This window comes from Eutrigla gurnardus, assembly GCF_963514095.1.
Source record: "Eutrigla gurnardus genome assembly, chromosome: 20".
Classification (NCBI taxonomy): domain Eukaryota; kingdom Metazoa; phylum Chordata; class Actinopteri; order Perciformes; family Triglidae; genus Eutrigla; species Eutrigla gurnardus.
Window position 1 is genome coordinate 2,076,037 of NC_139931.1, and position 16,971 is coordinate 2,093,007.

The 16,971-nt window shown below is 44.5% G+C and overlaps 2 protein-coding genes across 3 annotated transcripts; one reads left to right on the forward strand and one right to left on the reverse strand.

Moving 5' to 3' along the window:
* Positions 1 to 1,329: 1,329 nt before the first annotated feature.
* LOC311030896 (uncharacterized protein) lies at positions 1,330 to 4,582 on the reverse strand. Its single transcript, XM_084036931.1, has 4 exons — positions 4,423 to 4,582; positions 2,840 to 2,974; positions 2,573 to 2,702; positions 1,330 to 1,611 (listed from the first exon to the last, which is right to left on the reverse strand). The coding sequence occupies exons 2-4, from the start codon at positions 2,958 to 2,960 to the stop codon at positions 1,383 to 1,385; spliced, it is 480 nt and encodes a 159-aa protein (XP_083893057.1). The 5' UTR covers positions 2,961 to 2,974; positions 4,423 to 4,582; the 3' UTR covers positions 1,330 to 1,382.
* Positions 4,583 to 5,696: 1,114 nt separating this feature from the next.
* On the forward strand, positions 5,697 to 16,875 carry ift70 (intraflagellar transport 70). Of its 2 annotated transcripts, XM_084036159.1 has the most exons (20): positions 5,697 to 5,864; positions 6,267 to 6,332; positions 7,088 to 7,297; positions 7,901 to 7,957; positions 8,094 to 8,229; positions 8,790 to 8,894; positions 8,983 to 9,111; positions 9,891 to 9,940; positions 10,768 to 10,920; positions 12,024 to 12,089; positions 12,212 to 12,265; positions 12,766 to 12,831; positions 13,147 to 13,223; positions 13,301 to 13,508; positions 13,612 to 13,659; positions 14,038 to 14,109; positions 14,388 to 14,491; positions 14,623 to 14,701; positions 15,551 to 15,680; positions 16,502 to 16,875. In XM_084036159.1, exons 1-20 carry the CDS (start codon positions 5,817 to 5,819, stop codon positions 16,636 to 16,638), a joined length of 1,995 nt encoding a protein of 664 aa, XP_083892285.1. In that variant the 5' UTR covers positions 5,697 to 5,816; the 3' UTR covers positions 16,639 to 16,875. The 2 variants fall into 2 exon arrangements, with proteins under 2 accessions (XP_083892285.1, XP_083892286.1); XM_084036160.1 differs by lacking the exon at positions 13,612 to 13,659.
* Positions 16,876 to 16,971: the final 96 nt, after the last annotated feature.

Here is a 16,971-nt window from a genome sequence, read left to right on the forward strand (position 1 = left end):
TGGAAGAAAAGCTGCCAAACTGAGAAAATTCATCATTGTTTAACTTTCTTACAAAGGATTCAGCTTTAAGGAAAACAAAAATCATCGATCTCTCCGAGTGCAGCGAATCCAACGAGGTAGACTTTGATGCTGCACAGCAGAAGAAGAAGAACAACAGGAAGAAGATGAAGAAGAAGGAAAAGACGAAGAAAAGGAAGAAAAGGATGGAGGAGAAGGAGGACGAGGAGGAGGAGGAGAAGAAGAAGAAGAAGAAGAAGAAGAAGAACAGCCAAATCATAACCCCTAACCTTGTCTCGCTATTGATTCAGGGAGGCTAATATTTTCCACCCGCTTCCAGTCTTTGTGCTAAGCTAGGCTAACTATATCACAGATAAAACACTTCACATCCTTCTTCTTCTTCTTCTTCTTCTTCAGTCATATCTCACAGCAGAGCAGCGTGTCAGCGACAGCAGAGAGCATGAAATGTGTTATTGATCTACAGAAATGTGGAGAGGGACAGTGGAGAGGCTGCAGACGGGGAATCCACTCACGAACCGGTCAAGTGAGGCGAAGCAATAACGCCGCGCTGCGACGGTGAAACACGGCATGAAAGTGAGTCCTGGCTTCTTCTTCTTCTTCGTCTTCTTCTTCTTTAAAGTGGTCGGTGCAAGCTCACATTTTATTTTTTACATTTTAAATTTAAATTTTAGGGAAATTATTCTTTTTTTGCATATATTGTTAAATAAGTTAACAATATGACCAGGGATGTTATTTAAAATGGTTAAAAAGACATTTTTCCATTTCATCTCAACCTGAAGAGATAATGGAAACCTCATTTAACATTGTTGATAAAGTTCTAGTGAAATAAAAGAGAGAACCAATCAAACGTGTCCTCATACGGAGCAGGTTACTTGGACACGAATGAAAACCTCCGGACCTGAAGCTGAAGCGTGTCATCAACCCTCCTCCGCTGCTCTCTGAAGAAACATTATTACACATTATGGATGAATGCAATCAGTGAGTTTATTTGGAGCTCGTGTATATAATGCAGCAGAAAACCACAAACCCAACCAGCTTGTTTTGTCCAAATAGCATCCAGAAGTGAGACATATATATATATATATATATATATGTGGATTATTTAGGCATATTTAACATTCTGTGTGCATCGATTATTAAAAAAACAAACCATGAAAGCAGCATTAATTTGGATATATGACCCTGGTAAATCACAGGTCTTTTACATGTGAAATAAAATTTGTATTGCGTCGACTTATTTCTTTATTTATAAATGTATGTTTCAGATGTGTAATCTTACGCTGCGTTGTAGACTTTTACTTTTACTAAGAAGAAGAAGAAGAAGAAGAAGAAGAAGAAGCAAACATGAGGATGTTAGAAGCACATTAGGAAGTGGCCTTCTTCTTCACCAGCCTCCTCCCGGTCTGCCTGGGGACGGGGGCGGGGTCAGGGCCGGGGGCGGGGCCAGCGTTGGCCTTGGTGACCCGCTCGGCCTTCACCTCGTCAATGAAGGTCTCTATGGCGGAGAACTTCTCGGTCAGGTCCCCCAGGTGAGCTTTGAGGGCGTTGAACTCCTTGTAGAGGTCGTCCAGAGCCTCGGACAGAGGCTGGATCCTGGAAACACAGAGAGACGCTTCGGTTTCTTTCTTATACCTGTACTGTTAGCACTGTTATCTGCTAACCGCCGGCTCAGCCGTCCCCATGTTGAGAGTGTTCAGCACCCTTAAGTACACTCTGCTGATAATACTATTACAGATAGGACTTCTACTTGAGTATTTTTAGTGTCTCTACTGCAGTAAAGGACCTTCAGAGTTCTTCAGATCCGACCTCAGTCCCGCTGTGTGTGTTGAATGAGCAGAATTTTCCACACGAGTGAATTGAAATGGTTCAGAGTCCCCCACAGGAATGTGGTTTGGATATAAAACCGGGATCCGGTCGGGTCCTCTCTGCGGCCGACGCTGTCATGAGAACCTGCAGCTGAAACTTGTAATTTAAAAAGTGAAAAATAGAAACGTGCCGTTCTATTCGGCGTGAAAGAAAGAAATAAGAAAATAAAAAGCGGGGCTGGAGGAAGTGTGGGGTTTCCTGCCTCTCGCCACAGGGCCAGAGGTCAGTATGGTCCCGTCGTTACATAAACAGTGTTTATGGGAATCTCTCTCTGCTTTCTTTACGTTTGGCCTCATTTGGCCTCCGTATACCTTTCCTTCTTCCATCTGCTCTCATTTCTGATGACGTTGTTGGGGGGCTGGAGCTACCCTAAATACGGTATCACTTTAAGACATTTACATAATCAGGTTCTAAGCAAGCAGCTTTAATGTGTGTAAAAGTTAACATGATAGTAACTCTTGTTACGTTAAGTTATGATACTTTTCATTATGATAGGACAGATAAATAACGTTACATTACAGTGCGTTGCGTTACAGTACTTTATGATGCGATACGTTGAGATACGACAAAATACATGATATTGCATTATGATACGTTATAATATGTTATGACGAAGTACATCATGACGCGATGTGATTGACACGCTATGATACGGTGCTTTCTGACGCTCGCCGGTCCCCCCCCCTACCTGGCGTAGTCGGGGAGCAGCGACTGGTGGTCGTTCTGCAGGAGTCCTCTCATCTGGTTCAGGATGTCGAACCTCCAGTTGTCCAGGATCTGGGTCAGGTTGGCCACGCCACGCATGTTCACCTTCTCAGCTGGGACAGAAAAGCCACTGTTATGGTGAATCTTTTCCACATAACTCACTGGAGGAACTTCACCTCTACAGCTCTGACATCATCATGAACTGTGACCTTTGACCTGGGGGGGGACAGAGAGAAATCTGGGTGCTTACAGCCATCCCTGAAGTTCCACTCGTCAGCCTTCGCGGTGGAAGCCGTGCGTCGCCTCTGGCCCAGGACCGTTACCGCGGCAACGACCAGCAACAGCAGCAGCACGTTCAGTTTGGGGGCCATGATTGGACCAGCACCTGGTGGGGGAGGGGCCATCGAGCACAAAACAACACAGAGGAGGTGTGGAGTAGTCTGACTGTAAATGTGCAAGTTGAGACCAAAATAAAAATAAAGGTTGAAGACGGGGAATTAAACGTTACTGACGGCTCGGTTGATTAGAATCTATCGGCGCCGCTTGTTTAATGACGTCTGAGCCAGAAGTCGACAACGCAGGATTCAATCATGCCGACGCGTTGCATCTTCATCAAATGACTCAGAGGTCAAATACAGTTAGTTACTTATTTTAATGGCTTATCATTGTGTACAAACATCATCACAACGTACTGTTAACCAGGGCACTATAGGCTGCTCTACACATTATTATTGGTTTAATAAGGAACACAGTTGTATATGATATGTAGGGTCCCTCCACCGGTTCTCTATAGGCCTCGGGGGTCTTTGGCCTGAAAACGTTGAAGACAAACTTGTGAGGCTTGTCAGACGGTGGAACGGGAAGCAGAAGAAGAAGCAGAAGAAGAAGCAGCCCGAGGCTGAACCCTCGGCCTGCAGTCGACTCTTAATCAGGAACGAGTCCAAGCAGCCGCCAAAGAGCTGATATAAACACAAAAGGTGAACTGACTCGGAAAAACCAGGAGGAGGAAGGAGGAGGAAGGAGGAGGAAGGAGGAGAGCTGCAGAGACACGCCGAGTGAAAACCACCTCCTGTTTCTTCCACTCGCACACACAACTCTGATTATAACATCTCGGGCAGACTATACAACTGTGTTTAAATGAACGTCACATATTTCAGTGTTTAAAGAATTGTTTAAGGAAACGGTTCTTTAAAGAGCCTTGGTCTGAAAGGTTCTTTGTGGAACCAGAAATGGTTCTTCTATGGCATCACTCTGAAGTTAGCACCTTTATTTTTCTGCGTGGAGAATCATCTGCATTATCCATCAACATTATCCCCAGACATCCAGCTCTCTGCTGCTTTATTTTCCAGTTATTTATTTATCTCCTCCGCTCTGAAGGGACTCAATCTGGAAAACTCTGGAACAAGTTTGGCCCCGCGGTGAAAGAAAGGCCCCGCAGAAGAAGAATAACAAGAGTTTCCTGAATTCATTCAATATTTAAACGCACAGATGCTTTATTCAAATTCATGCTCGACATTAAAAAAGACTTCTATTCGGTTTCATCTCGAAGCACGCGGCTACACTTTTTGGTGCTCATGCTTTCATGCAACAGTCGTACTTTATATTTCAAAGCAGCCGACGATGCTCACAGATGTCATGAGCACTTTCTTTTTTTTTTACTTTTTATTAAAACTTTTATTTAAAATGAACTTTTTTGTTCATTTTAGGTTGCAATTAAAATGAAGCAAGAGCCGGAAAATCAATCTGAAAACATAAAGTACAATTTATTCTTGCTTTGGGTAAAAAGAAAATGATCAAAATGATATGTGAGTAAAAGCAGGCGGACTCACGTACCTGTTTGGAGAAAACCTGTTGTTGTTTCTCAGCTCCTCGACTGCAAAGCTTCCAGAGGCTCTGAGACGCAGGCAAGAAGTGCAGGAAGAGAGAGAAAACACACACACACACACACACACACCCACGCTGCACACAAGCATGCATGCACATGCAGTTACATAAAACAAATATCACACTCTCACTTTCAACACACACACACACACACACACACACACATGCAGCATCCACCCCTCTCCCCCGTCATTATGGAGGCCTGGTGGTCGGCACAGTGTGGTTTAGGTTTGAGGCAAAGCTCCAGCACCTCGGTCAGCTTCATCTGATCTGACCAGCGTGTGTGTGTGTGTGTGTGTGTGTGTGTGTGTGTGTGTGTGTGTGTGTGTGTGTGTGTGTGTGTGTGTGTTTGTGTGACCCATCACACTCACGTCCTGAATCCTTCAGAAATGAGATCATCGTGGTTTTTACCAGTCTGAGCTTGTGCTCTGAAAGAAAGAAACAAAGAAAGAAAGAAGATAGATAGATATAGCTAAATTGTGTATGTATGCAATTGTATGTATGTCATTTTAAAACTTTATTAATATTATTAACAGTTATTCAACTCTGCGACAAGCAATAATATCAGTGCCTGATGTATGACCATATAGGCTGCTGCATGAAAACTACATGCAACTGGTGAACACAAAGACACTGAAGGGAGGGGATTCAAGGCAGGTTATATAAATGAATGCATAACAATATGTTAAAGTTTTTAAAAGTGGTTATTTCTCCCATTTAAGTGTTTTTTTTAACCCTCAAAAAATGTTTTCTTCTGGTTTTGAATTTGTGCCAATCCTATCTTTGAGGTTGCTCCCATTCACAATGTCATTATACCCAAATTACTTATTTTAGACAGCTTGACTCTTGGCTCATTCAGATAGAACAGCCACATTCATATGACTGACTACTGTATATAACAATAATAATAATAATAATAATAATAATAATAATAATAATAATAATAATAATAATAATAATAATAGTCATAATCATAAAAGCAAGTGTAAACTGACCTGCATAAACATAATAATACATAAATTATTTCTATTAAATAATATTTTAGGGAAAACAGTCCGTTCGATTGTTGCAAGTGGTTGTTTGTCTCTCTTCAACATTTAAATAAAGGTTTGGGATGGGGGAAAAGAAGTTCGGGCAGCGTACTCTATTCTCCTCTATGATTGGCTGTTACACACGTCTGTCAAATGTTCTGTTTCCGCTCTTTCACGTTGCTAAGTAACAGCTCAAGCCCTCCCGTCCGTACACTCCAAAACAGCAGCTAGCCCGATGCTCTGCTTCAGATTCGGAGGGATTTTACGAAGTTATGAGAACTTTGTCGTCGTTTAAACATCACGTCTGACGTCATGATGGCTATAAAAGACGGAGAGTACACGGCTACAATCTACAAACTGGTGAGAACGTTGTGGTTTTATAGTTCAGGTTAGCATCCCGGCTAGCTGGTAAAGCTAGCGTCCGTACGACAGCTAGCGCCGAGCGAAACTCCATTCAGAAATCGTTCATTTTTAGTGATTCGGGCGTATTGAAAACATACACCAGACAGAGAACACCTTCGCTGGAAGTGCGACGGGCTGTAGCTGAATTCGGCTTACGTTTTAATACATTTTAATACAACAGTTACATTTATAAGGTGTTGCTGTCCGTCAACATCGCATTACCGCGTCTCTAAATACTGAAAATGAACGTTGGACTTCTTAATAACATAATTCTAAACAGCCTTCCTGTTGGATAACGCTCATGTTGACGTGTAACGTTAATTAATGTCTAAAAAAAACAATTAATCCTCTGTTTTTCAGATCAAAGACGGTCAGTATGTGGAAGCGATTCACATCATAAACGGCCAACTTCAAAAACACACGAAGGTAGGTGTCAATATAAAACACGCAGCTTACAGTCTGTGTGTACATCTTCTCAGGCTGCCTGCAGGTCTTTTCTGCTCATATTAATCACAAATATTGGGCTTAAAATGCAATTAGTCCACAAATAAGTTAAGAAAATTAAGCTTCAAAATATGTTTGATGGTCAATTAATCGTTTTGATTCCTTTTCAACAAAAAACATTCCCTATCAGTTGTACAAATGTGAGAAACTGCTGCTTTCTTCTGTTTTATTTCATCACAAATCGAGCTGAACTGATAAGATCAATATTAATGGATTGCTGTTCCTTCTTCCAAACAAGAAAGACAAATATTTACTTGTATTTTTCTGCTTTTCTCTGTTCTCTATTGATAAAGCAAATATTAATTTACTTGATCAAATAATTGGTAGATTAATCAATAATGAAAATAATTATTGTCATCTGAACACCGCTGTGTTTTGGACGTTTGAAGATCTCACGTTGGGTTTCAGGAAATGGTGATTTGTCACTATACGGCATTTAATAGACGACTAATCAAGACAACTAATTGCCAAATTAATGAATAATGAAAGATCAGATTTATTTGCAGCACTAGTGACACTGATGTGATTTTGTCTTTAATATAAAAACAACCACTTCATTTACAGAAATATGTGTTATGTTGGTTTATAAATAGTTTTTTAAATATTTGCAGCAGGCATCTTAATTAATGTTTTTTAATGTTGTAGGTTAAGTTTGTTGTGGTTCTGTTCATCCACAGTCCAGGGCAGCTCAGTCCCTGCTGGGTTTCTGCTACTATCACATCCAGGACTTCATCAGCTCTGCAGATTGCTACGAGCAGCTCACCCAGCTGCACCCGGAGGTGGAGGAGTACAAGGTGTGCTACGCCCAGGCCCTTTACAAAGCTGCGGCTTATCCCGAGGCCACAAAGGCCTCCTTCGTGCTGGACAACCCCAGCAGTCACATCAAGGTAGGATGATGACGGAAACGGGGTGAAATCACCAACATACGGACTTTTTAGCGGCTCCACTAAGACTCACTGCCTTCTGTCTAATTTGGCTCCAGGTGGTGAAAACCTCCATCTTTATTTACATTGAAGTGTTTCACTCTGCAGTCACCATCTGTCAAACAGCTAACATCGCCGCGAGCTGTCGTGCATCAAAAGTGCTCCGACAAAAGAAGTGCATATGGGCCGTAAACGTGAAGCTAGTGAAATAAAGCAAGCGCAGATGTGAACAGCTCAGCAACAGGGAACACTTTTTATTACCACAATGTCAACCATATACTGCTTTTTATCCATGTAGTAGAATCTTTAGGTAAACTCTGAAAAAATTAAATTGGGAAAAATCGGGTTTGCTGATGATGAAAATATATTATGGATGTTTGGAGCCGGTAGTTCATGTTATTACTAAATTATTTGCCCTCAAAGTCAAACCAGCACTTCACCTTCACTGTTACCTTTAGTTTATCCTCTCGCTCTCTCTCCTTCCCTCTCTCTCTCCCTCTCTCCCTCCCTCCCTCCCTCCCTCCCTCTCCCCCTCTCTCTCTCTCTCTGTCTATCTCTCTGGCACAGATGGTCAAGCTGCAAGCCTGTATCAAATACTGTGAAGAAGATTACTCTGCTGCCAAGGTGAAGAGTTTCCTCACATTATCTTCTAATGCGTACAAATTATGCCATTTCGGTTTAATATAATGGCAGCTTGAATCATCTGACACACACACACACACACACACACTCACACACTCACACCTTTCCTACTGCACAGTCACTGCTGGAGCAGCTGCCCCAGGACGACCCAGACTACATCTACAATATGGGCTGTCTGCTTTACCAGGACGGCAAGTACGAGGAGGCCTGCAGGAAGTTTGCGTCCGCCATGCAGGTGCTGGGATACATGCCAGGTAGTTACGAAGGCTTCACGCTCAGCGGTTGCTCTCGCTACACGATGCTGCACGTTCTTACATCACCGTTACGTACGGCCGCGTGGAAAAGCTGGTTTCACACCAGGAATGACTTCTGTAGAGTGGAAGTGGTTTGGTTACATGAACTTAATATCAAGAGGAAACGCATCACATGTTCACTTTGTGGTGATATTCAATGTGATGTGATGCATTTCTGAATCTCTAATGCACAACTCTTCAATCAGTCATTATCTGTCTATTAAAAGTTTTTTTTTAAAGTATCTCTTTTTACAGTATTTCAACACAGCGTCTTAAAAAAAGAAGATGCAGCAGCGTTCTTATCGCTAGTAAAATCATCTTTGGAGAAAAGAATGCTCGCCTGCCTTTTTGGCACAAACTTAAGTGTCAAGTATCAACAAGTGTGTAGCACAGATTAAGATGGAATGGTTCATATTAAGAGCTGTGTGTTGACTGAAGCAATATATCAATTTACCCACAAGTTGTGTTGTGTGTGCATGTCTTTATGCGTTAAAAGCTTGTAATCTTTGTCTCTCACTCAGCGTTGTCCTACAACATCGCCCTGTGTTACTACAGCCTGAAGAACTACGCTCAGGCCCAGAAATTCATCGGCGAGATCATCGAGCAAGGCGTCCGGGAGCATCCCGGTAAAAAAACACGGGTTGCAGAGGAACTGCCATCCACTCATCATCCTTCCTCGTGGCCTAACATTGTGTGTGTTTTTCTGTGCACCAGAGCTGAGCGTGGGCTTGACGACCGAGGGCATCGACGTCCACAGCGTTGGCAACACGCTGGTGCTGCACCAGACGGCGCTGATCGAAGCCTTCAACCTCAAGTCTGCCATCCAATACCAGCTGAAGAACCGTAAGAGCCTCCCTCTGGAGCTTCACATGGAATAAATCATGAACTTTATTAGAATGAAACCCATCCTAAGCTTTTTTTGGGGAATGCAGCTTCGAGGTCAGTGTCTCGCTCAGGGAGAAGTTGCAGACAGTCGAACCTGGGGATCGGACCGCCATTGTAGTTCAAGATTAACCGGCTCCACCCGCAGAGACACAGCCTTTCATCACATCTGTTAGCCCTCAAGGATACACACAGTGTATTACGGTGTATGTATGAATACAAAAATAATCCCTTCATCACGCATGACCCACTAGAAGTATGTGGCCCGCTGCCTGTATTTTCTCTCACAGAGAGAGCAGGCAGGCCACAGCAGGATGAGACATGCCAATCGTTCAAAATGCGGCACCTTCCTGCAGGTGTGTGAGGAGGCCTGGATGTGTTCACCGGCGCGAAACCATCAGAAATAACATTTAATTCTTTCTGATTCACGGCTTCGATCTGACCGATGCCCGTCGCTCTCTTCAGTCACTCCCTAGCTCGCTTGACCATCGCTGACTCTCTCTCTCTCTCTCTCTCTCTCTCTCTCTCTCTCTCATCTCTCTCTCTCTCTCTCTCTCTCTCTCAGAGGGGCGAACGTTAAATGCTGTTGTAAAACCAACACCGTGATTACATAATATACCTTTTAAGTGTCTCTTTAATTTAAATGAAGCTCCTTTAATTTGTTCAGCCCACAAACGCAGAAACGCTGATTCAGTCTAAATCCAACTGCTTGTTTTTCTTCTTTTATGTTTTTGCTGCAGTGAAAGGAGCTCAGGAGGCTTTGACCGACATGCCCCCCCGGTCAGAGGAGGTAACTCATCCACACTGTGTGTGTGTGTGTGTGTGTGTGTGTGTCTGTGTGTGTGTGTGTGTGTCTGTGTGTGTCTGTGTGTGTGTGTGTGTGTGTGTGTGTGTGTGTGTGTGCAGCCCTCTGGCTTGGTGTGATTATTCAGATATAATCTGAATTAGGGGCTGCCTGGACCTGCCCCGCTAACAACCGGGTGATAACCGAGAGTAATAGAATATGAACAGAGACGTAGGTGTGAAGGCTTACATGGAGGTAATTATGATGAGTTTTATCGCCTTGAAACAGCTTCATTATAACGGATGTACGGACAGACGGCCGGACGGAGCTGGACTTGGTCCGGTCTGTAACCGCCACTGAGTCATGACTGTCTTCTATAAGCTGAGAGAAGTGTACAACTAGTGCCCCCTGGTGGAAACTTTGTATCAAAATGACCTTGTTGTATCGTGTGTGTGTAAATAGAATGCAGTATGCAAGTTCAATAATAAGTAGACTGAATACTGAGGATTGGATTGATCCAAATATGTAGTTTACCACAGCTGGAAGGTGCTGGAAAAGCATGGAAATGCACCTTGAAATGCTTGAAAAGTGCTGTGTGTGTGTGTGTGTGTGTGTGTGTGTGTGTGTGTCTGTGTGTGTGTGTGTGTGTGTGTGTGTGTGTGTGTGTGTCTGTGTGTGTGTGTGTGTGTGTGTGTGCGTGTGTCTGTGTGTGTGTGTGTGTGTCTGTGTGTGTGTGCGTGTGTCTGTGTGTGTGTGTGTGTGTGTCTGTGTGTGTGTGTGTGTGTGTGTGTGTGTGTGTGTGTGTGTGTGTGTGTGTGTGTGTCTGTGGGCAGGAGCTGGACCCGGTAACGCTCCACAACCAGGCTCTGGTGAACATGGACACAAAGCCGTCGGAGGGTTTTGAGAAGCTGGCCTTCCTGCTGCAGCAGCCCTCCTTCCCCCCCGCCACCTTTGGGAACCTGCTGCTTCTCTACTGCAAACACGAGGTACGCTACAGTCCAGGCCCCGCAGGCTCACTGTCCTAAACCTGGGAAGGTCCCCGGACTGGATCCACTATAGCTTTAATATATATTCCTAACCTGCTGGGCTCAATTACTGCACAGAACTGTCGTCCAGCCCTCTGGTAGTCTCACAAGTGTGGCTTCTTTATCCCCCGAAAGTTTGTGCAATAACCGATTTCACACTATGTGAAGGTTGGAGACGGAATAGCATCCACATTCACATGACTCTGGAAACTCAGTCCAGGCGGCCCCCGACCTCCCGACTGTGTTTTTTATGGTTTGAACACTTTGAACACTGTTTGATGCTTCCATCGAAAACCAGGATGAAACACGTTTTTACTCGAGGCTTCACTGCAGCAAAAAAACCTCAATCCGTATCAGTTTAAGTGGACGTTAAGTTGGGACCTCAATTAGCATATTTGAAACTCTTCTCTACGGAGAACTGAAGCCATTATCTCTGTCTCTGCAAAGTCATTTTACCTCACAGAACACAGGATTCTGGTTTACCGATGCCTCTAGCCGTTAGTTTTCACTTTAGTGAATCAACAAACTAACTAACTGAACGAGGCAGCGGTAGACCTAGAACTCCACTGTCCTATACGGTAACGTGGATTTGAAGGCACCATAGGGGTAAAAGTGGTGAAAATATTCTCAACATGACGTCCATTTAAAGTGAAAGTAACCTCCCAACTATCCCTTGTATGAATATTAACGTGTGCATGAATTGAATGTAATTGATCAGTAAATGAAAAGTTTCCTTTAATTATCTTTAATTGGTCTCGGCGGCCAAATAAACCAACATCTCCTCCTGGTAACCTTGTTTACACATTAGACTGAACTCTGACCCCTGTGGAGCTGTCTTCATTATACAGACCCCCCCCCCCTTTACACTAATAGACTGTGACAGCATCTTCCCACCATACGGTTCATCGCTGAGGCTCCAATGGAGCAGCGATGTTTTGGAAAAGGGTTTGGAGTCATGTGGTGAGAGTCTCAGTGGGAAGAGCTGCAGAGAGGTGAGCTTTCATTAAAATGGTATTAATGTCACTGCTGGACTCCCTCTCTCTCTCCCTCTCTCTCTCTCTCAGTACTTTGACCTGGCGGCGGACGTCCTGGCAGAGAACGCCCATCTCACCTACAAGTTTCTGTCGCCCGTAAGTTCCCGATTCATATGTTTGCAGCTCCTCCAGACTCTTCTTTGTCTGCACAAAACAGTGTTTCAATCACAGGATCCGTGTTTAAGCTGACATACTTTGTGTTTTCTTGTCCTTTTCAGTACATGTACGAGTTCCTTGATGCCTTGTTGACCTGCCAGACGGCACCAGAGGAGGTACTGAGTCATGTTCACAGTGGATTCAATGATTTATCGTCAACCCTTTTCCTGATTCAGACTCTTTTCCAGTTGAACTAAGCAGCCGTTTTCAGATCCATCTCGTATAGATACAGATTCACCGTAACGGCTTCATAAATTGGTGATAATGTGTCACTTTTGTGTTTGCTCGTTCCCCCAAGTGGTTAAAAAATAAATGAATGAAGCTTTAAGAAGTAGTTGGTGCATCTTGGTGGATCATTTTAAAACTAACTTTCAGCTGAAGTTGTAGAAAACCTCACACTTTGATCTCAGGGTTTAAATTATGGACAGTTTGGTCTGAATGCATTAATCAGTTTCAGCTACATGGGATGGAACCTCCTTCCTGCATTCGTTTCATAGTCTTTGTATCCAACGTCTGACACCATCTGTGCCAACTTTGTAGTTTCGTCTGATGAATTTTACTCTTTGACATCTTTAAATAGTGAAGAACGTTGTGTTGCTTCTGTTTATTTTTACAGGCTTTTAGGAAGTTGGACGAGATGAACGGCAAACTGATAGAGCAGCTACGGAAGATGGGCAAGCAGGTTGTTTACCTCCTTCCTTCTCCTTCATCTTCTTCTAATTTCTCTATGTTTCATTTTCGATAATAATAAATGTGTAATTCTTTAATTGGTTAAATCTGTCAGTAATCTGTTCCAGACGATGAAACACTGATGACGAACATTGTTACAGTTGAGGCATCATGAAAAGATCATATATTATGAATTATTTATTTTAAGTCCTCCAAACAACAGGAGAAGAAGGGAGTTTTTGTATTCTTAATATTTTGTAATTATTTATAGATAATAGATTTTGATGTGAGTTTTGGCTGAATGTTGTTTCTGTCCATCTTCTTGAAGGTGCAGGAGGCGAGGCTGGCTCGAGACGATGAAGCACAGAAGAAAGCTCTGCAGGAGAACGACGCGATGCAGGCGAAGTGAGGAGACACACACACACACACACACACACATGAAAAGTCCTGTTCACCATGCCAATCACCCGCTGCCCTCCCAGGTACATCGTGGTCCTGATGGCTCAGGCCAAGATCTACTGGAACCGGGAGAACTTCCAGATGGTGGAGAAGATCTTCGGCAAGTCGGTGGAGGTGTGTAACGACGACGACACCTGGAAGCTGAACGTGGCCCACGTGCTCTTCATGCAGAACAAGTACAAGGAGGCCATCGGCTTCTACGAGCCCATCGTCAAGAAGCACTACGACAACGTGAGTCCTTCAGGGCGGCCGCTCGCCATCCCACAGCAACACATGTGTGGAGGACCTTTAGAAAGACAGTCTGAGGTCGTTGACAGTTTGCCTTTCTGTCCAGGTGGAGCAGTGTAACATTCAGGAGTGTCCCTGCAAGTGCAAACCCTCGGTAAAAATAGACACCAAACAACTCTGTATTGATTCCTCTGCAGTGTCTTCACATCTGTGCATGGTGCCTGTTTCCATGACTTTCTGCTGTGTGGGTTTTTCTTTTATTCTGGTTCCTTGCAGTGGTGCTCGTGTTGTTTTCTGGCATCCCACCCGGGTTTGGTTTTAATGAAGGTTAACGAAGGTCAGAGCGCTGCCGGAAAATATCCTGTAACATGAGCTGTGTGTGTGTGTGTGTGTGTGTGTGTGTGTGTGTGTGTGTGTGTGTGTGTGTGTGTGTGTGTGTGTGTGTGTGTGTGTGTGTGTGTGTGTGTGTGTGTGTGTGTGTGTGTGTGTGTGTGTGTGTGTGTGTGTGTGTGTGTGTGTGTGTCCACTGTAGATCCTGAACGTGAGCGCTGTGGTCCTGGCCAACCTGTGTGTGTCCTACATCCTGACCAGCCAGAATGAGGAGGTAAATGTACAAAGTATGTAGGTGGGTGGATGGATGGGTGGATGGATGGATGGATGGATGGGTGGATGGATGGATGGGTGGATGGATGGGTGGATGGATGGATGGATGGGTGGATGGATGGGTGGATGGATGGATGGATGGATGGATGGATGGGTGGATGGATGGGTGGATGGGTGGTAGGGCGGTCGGTCGGTTTAGCCACTAAGTTAACTCTGATGTTTATCCTGTCAATGTTGTGTCTTCATATGGAGAAAGTAATCTGTCCTCCTGTCTAACAGGCTGAAGGGCTGATGAGGAAGATCGAGAAAGAAGAGGAGCAGATTTCCTACGACGACCCCGACAAGAAGTTCTTCCACCTCTGCATCGTCAACCTGGTCATCGGGTGAGTTCCATGCCAGGAAATTGTTTTTGTTGTTGTGTATAATAATAAAATGAGACTGCACATGAAATGATGATTAAGATGTTGATCACGATTATCTTCCTGAAAGCCTGTTGTGTGTGTTTGTTGTTCAGGACGCTCTACTGCGCCAAGGGGAACTACGAGTTTGGCATCTCCCGTGTCATCAAGAGTCTGGAGCCTTACAACAAGAAGGTCAGCCGTTCGATGCACTTAAATCAATGTAGTGGGGTTTCTTTATGTCAACGTGCTGCTATGAGATCCGCATCGGGAAGGAAAGAATGGTATCAGTGTCGATACAGGCTGAGACATGGGAGGCTGTTATCATGATAATTATCAAAATATATCCCGATGATGAAAATCTTGTGATAATGTCCTCACACCACAAAACTAAACATGTAGACGTCAGTATCAGCTTTTGAACCAGAAATAAGGGTTTGAGCTCTCTGGGACTGTCCTGCTGAGCTGCTCGTCTCGGGACCTTTTTGATCTCATCCAGTCCCAACAGCAGACTCTGACTGCAGCTGAGTCCACCAGGCTCCAGCTGAGAACACAAGCCGCCGTCCCCCGACAGTGTTTCCCCGTCTCGTCCTCACAACAACCGCAGAGAGCCCAGAGAAATGCAGGAATGTGAAGGCCGGCCCCATCACTGAGCTCCGATTCCCCTCGGACGGGAAGGAAGGCGTCTCGAGGGGCGCGAGTCTCTCTGTAGCTCGCGATTCAATCCGAAAACTATTTATGACTCAAGATGGGTTCTCGGTCCAGCTGGTCTGCAGAGAGCTGTTCATTCCAGGGTTATCAAGTTTTTATATTTGTAAACACACAACGGCTAACATTGCACAAATAAACACAAAACATGTTTAATATTCCTCAGAAACTTCAAAAAGTTCAAAAATATAACCAAATAATAAAGAGACAACAAAGTTTACAGTCTTTTATTATGTGTGTGTGTGTGTGTGTGTGTGTGTGTGTGTGTGTGTGTGTGTGTGTGTGTGTGTGTGTGTGTGTGTGTGTGTGTGTGTGTGTGTGTGTGTGTGTGTGTAGCTGGGGACGGACACATGGTTCTACGCCAAGCGCTGTTTCCTGTCTCTGCTGGAGAACATGTCCAAACACATGGTCATGCTGAAGGACGCCGTGGTTCAGGAGTGTATCCAGTTCCTGGACCACTGTGAGGGTGAGCACACACACACATGCAGACACACACACACGCACACACACACACACACACACACACACACACACACACACACACACACACACACACACACACACATACACACACACACACACACACACACACACACACACACACACACACACACACACATACATACACACACACACACACACACACACACACACACACACATACACACACACACACACACACACACACACACATACACACACACACACACGCACACACACACACACACACACACACGCACACACACACACACACACCTGCAAAAAATGCTGAACTAACACTGTGACGGCGGCTTCATCCATTTGAAACATCTCTTTTTATCAGAGCGTCTTTGAAAGATGTAGATGTAACTTGCCTCTCTAGCGCCACCATCAGGTGAAACTAGATAGTTCACTAAGCCCGCCCTCAAATGGCAAACATCTTTCTGACTTCGTAGAGAAGAAAAGCGTAGCACATTACTCCCCACCCAGTGTGCTATTTGACTGGAGGCTAACGCTAGCAGCTCTGATCTGATCTTCCAGGATTTGGGGTCATTTACACTCCTTTGATGTACTTTTTGTCTGAAATCATGGACCCGTTATTCAATGTAATCTTCTACGCGCTAAGCAGGTCACAGTTTCCACTTCTATGCTGTAACAATACAAATCAGGACATCACACATGACCACGCCCCCACTCCTATCTCCAGAGGATGAACCCTTTAGATGTGTGTGACCTTTCCTCGACTGACTCCTTTAGGTCAGACTTTGCTACGTTTGTGTGTCTGACCTCCGGCGGTCTCTCCTGCAGCGTACGGCAGGGAGGTCCCCGCCATCATAGAGCAGCCGCTGGAGGAGACCCACATCCACATCGGCAAGAACACCGTCACCTACGAGGCTCGGCTGCTCAAGGCGTTGTTCTACGAGGTCATCGGCTGGAACAAGTGACCGGACCGGTGACATCAGCGACGGTTATTTTGTCTTCCATCTCAAGGATAATGGAAGTCGGTTGAGTCAGAGAAGACACATCATAAGGCCTGCAGTGCACGCTTTCTGTTTCTGGGAATCAAAACCATTTGGACTCACTCTGCCTCTTGCCAAGACACACACATCCCAGGGAGCTTATATTTTAAAGAGGACTTGAGTTGGCTCCAGCAGTCTTACATAATCAGTTTGTGCTCTCTCTCTCTCACTTTATGGCCTTTTGCTTCACTCCAGAGTGTCACAGCCAGCAGAGATGATGTATGTTTATACGACTGTTACAGGGGAACACACACACGT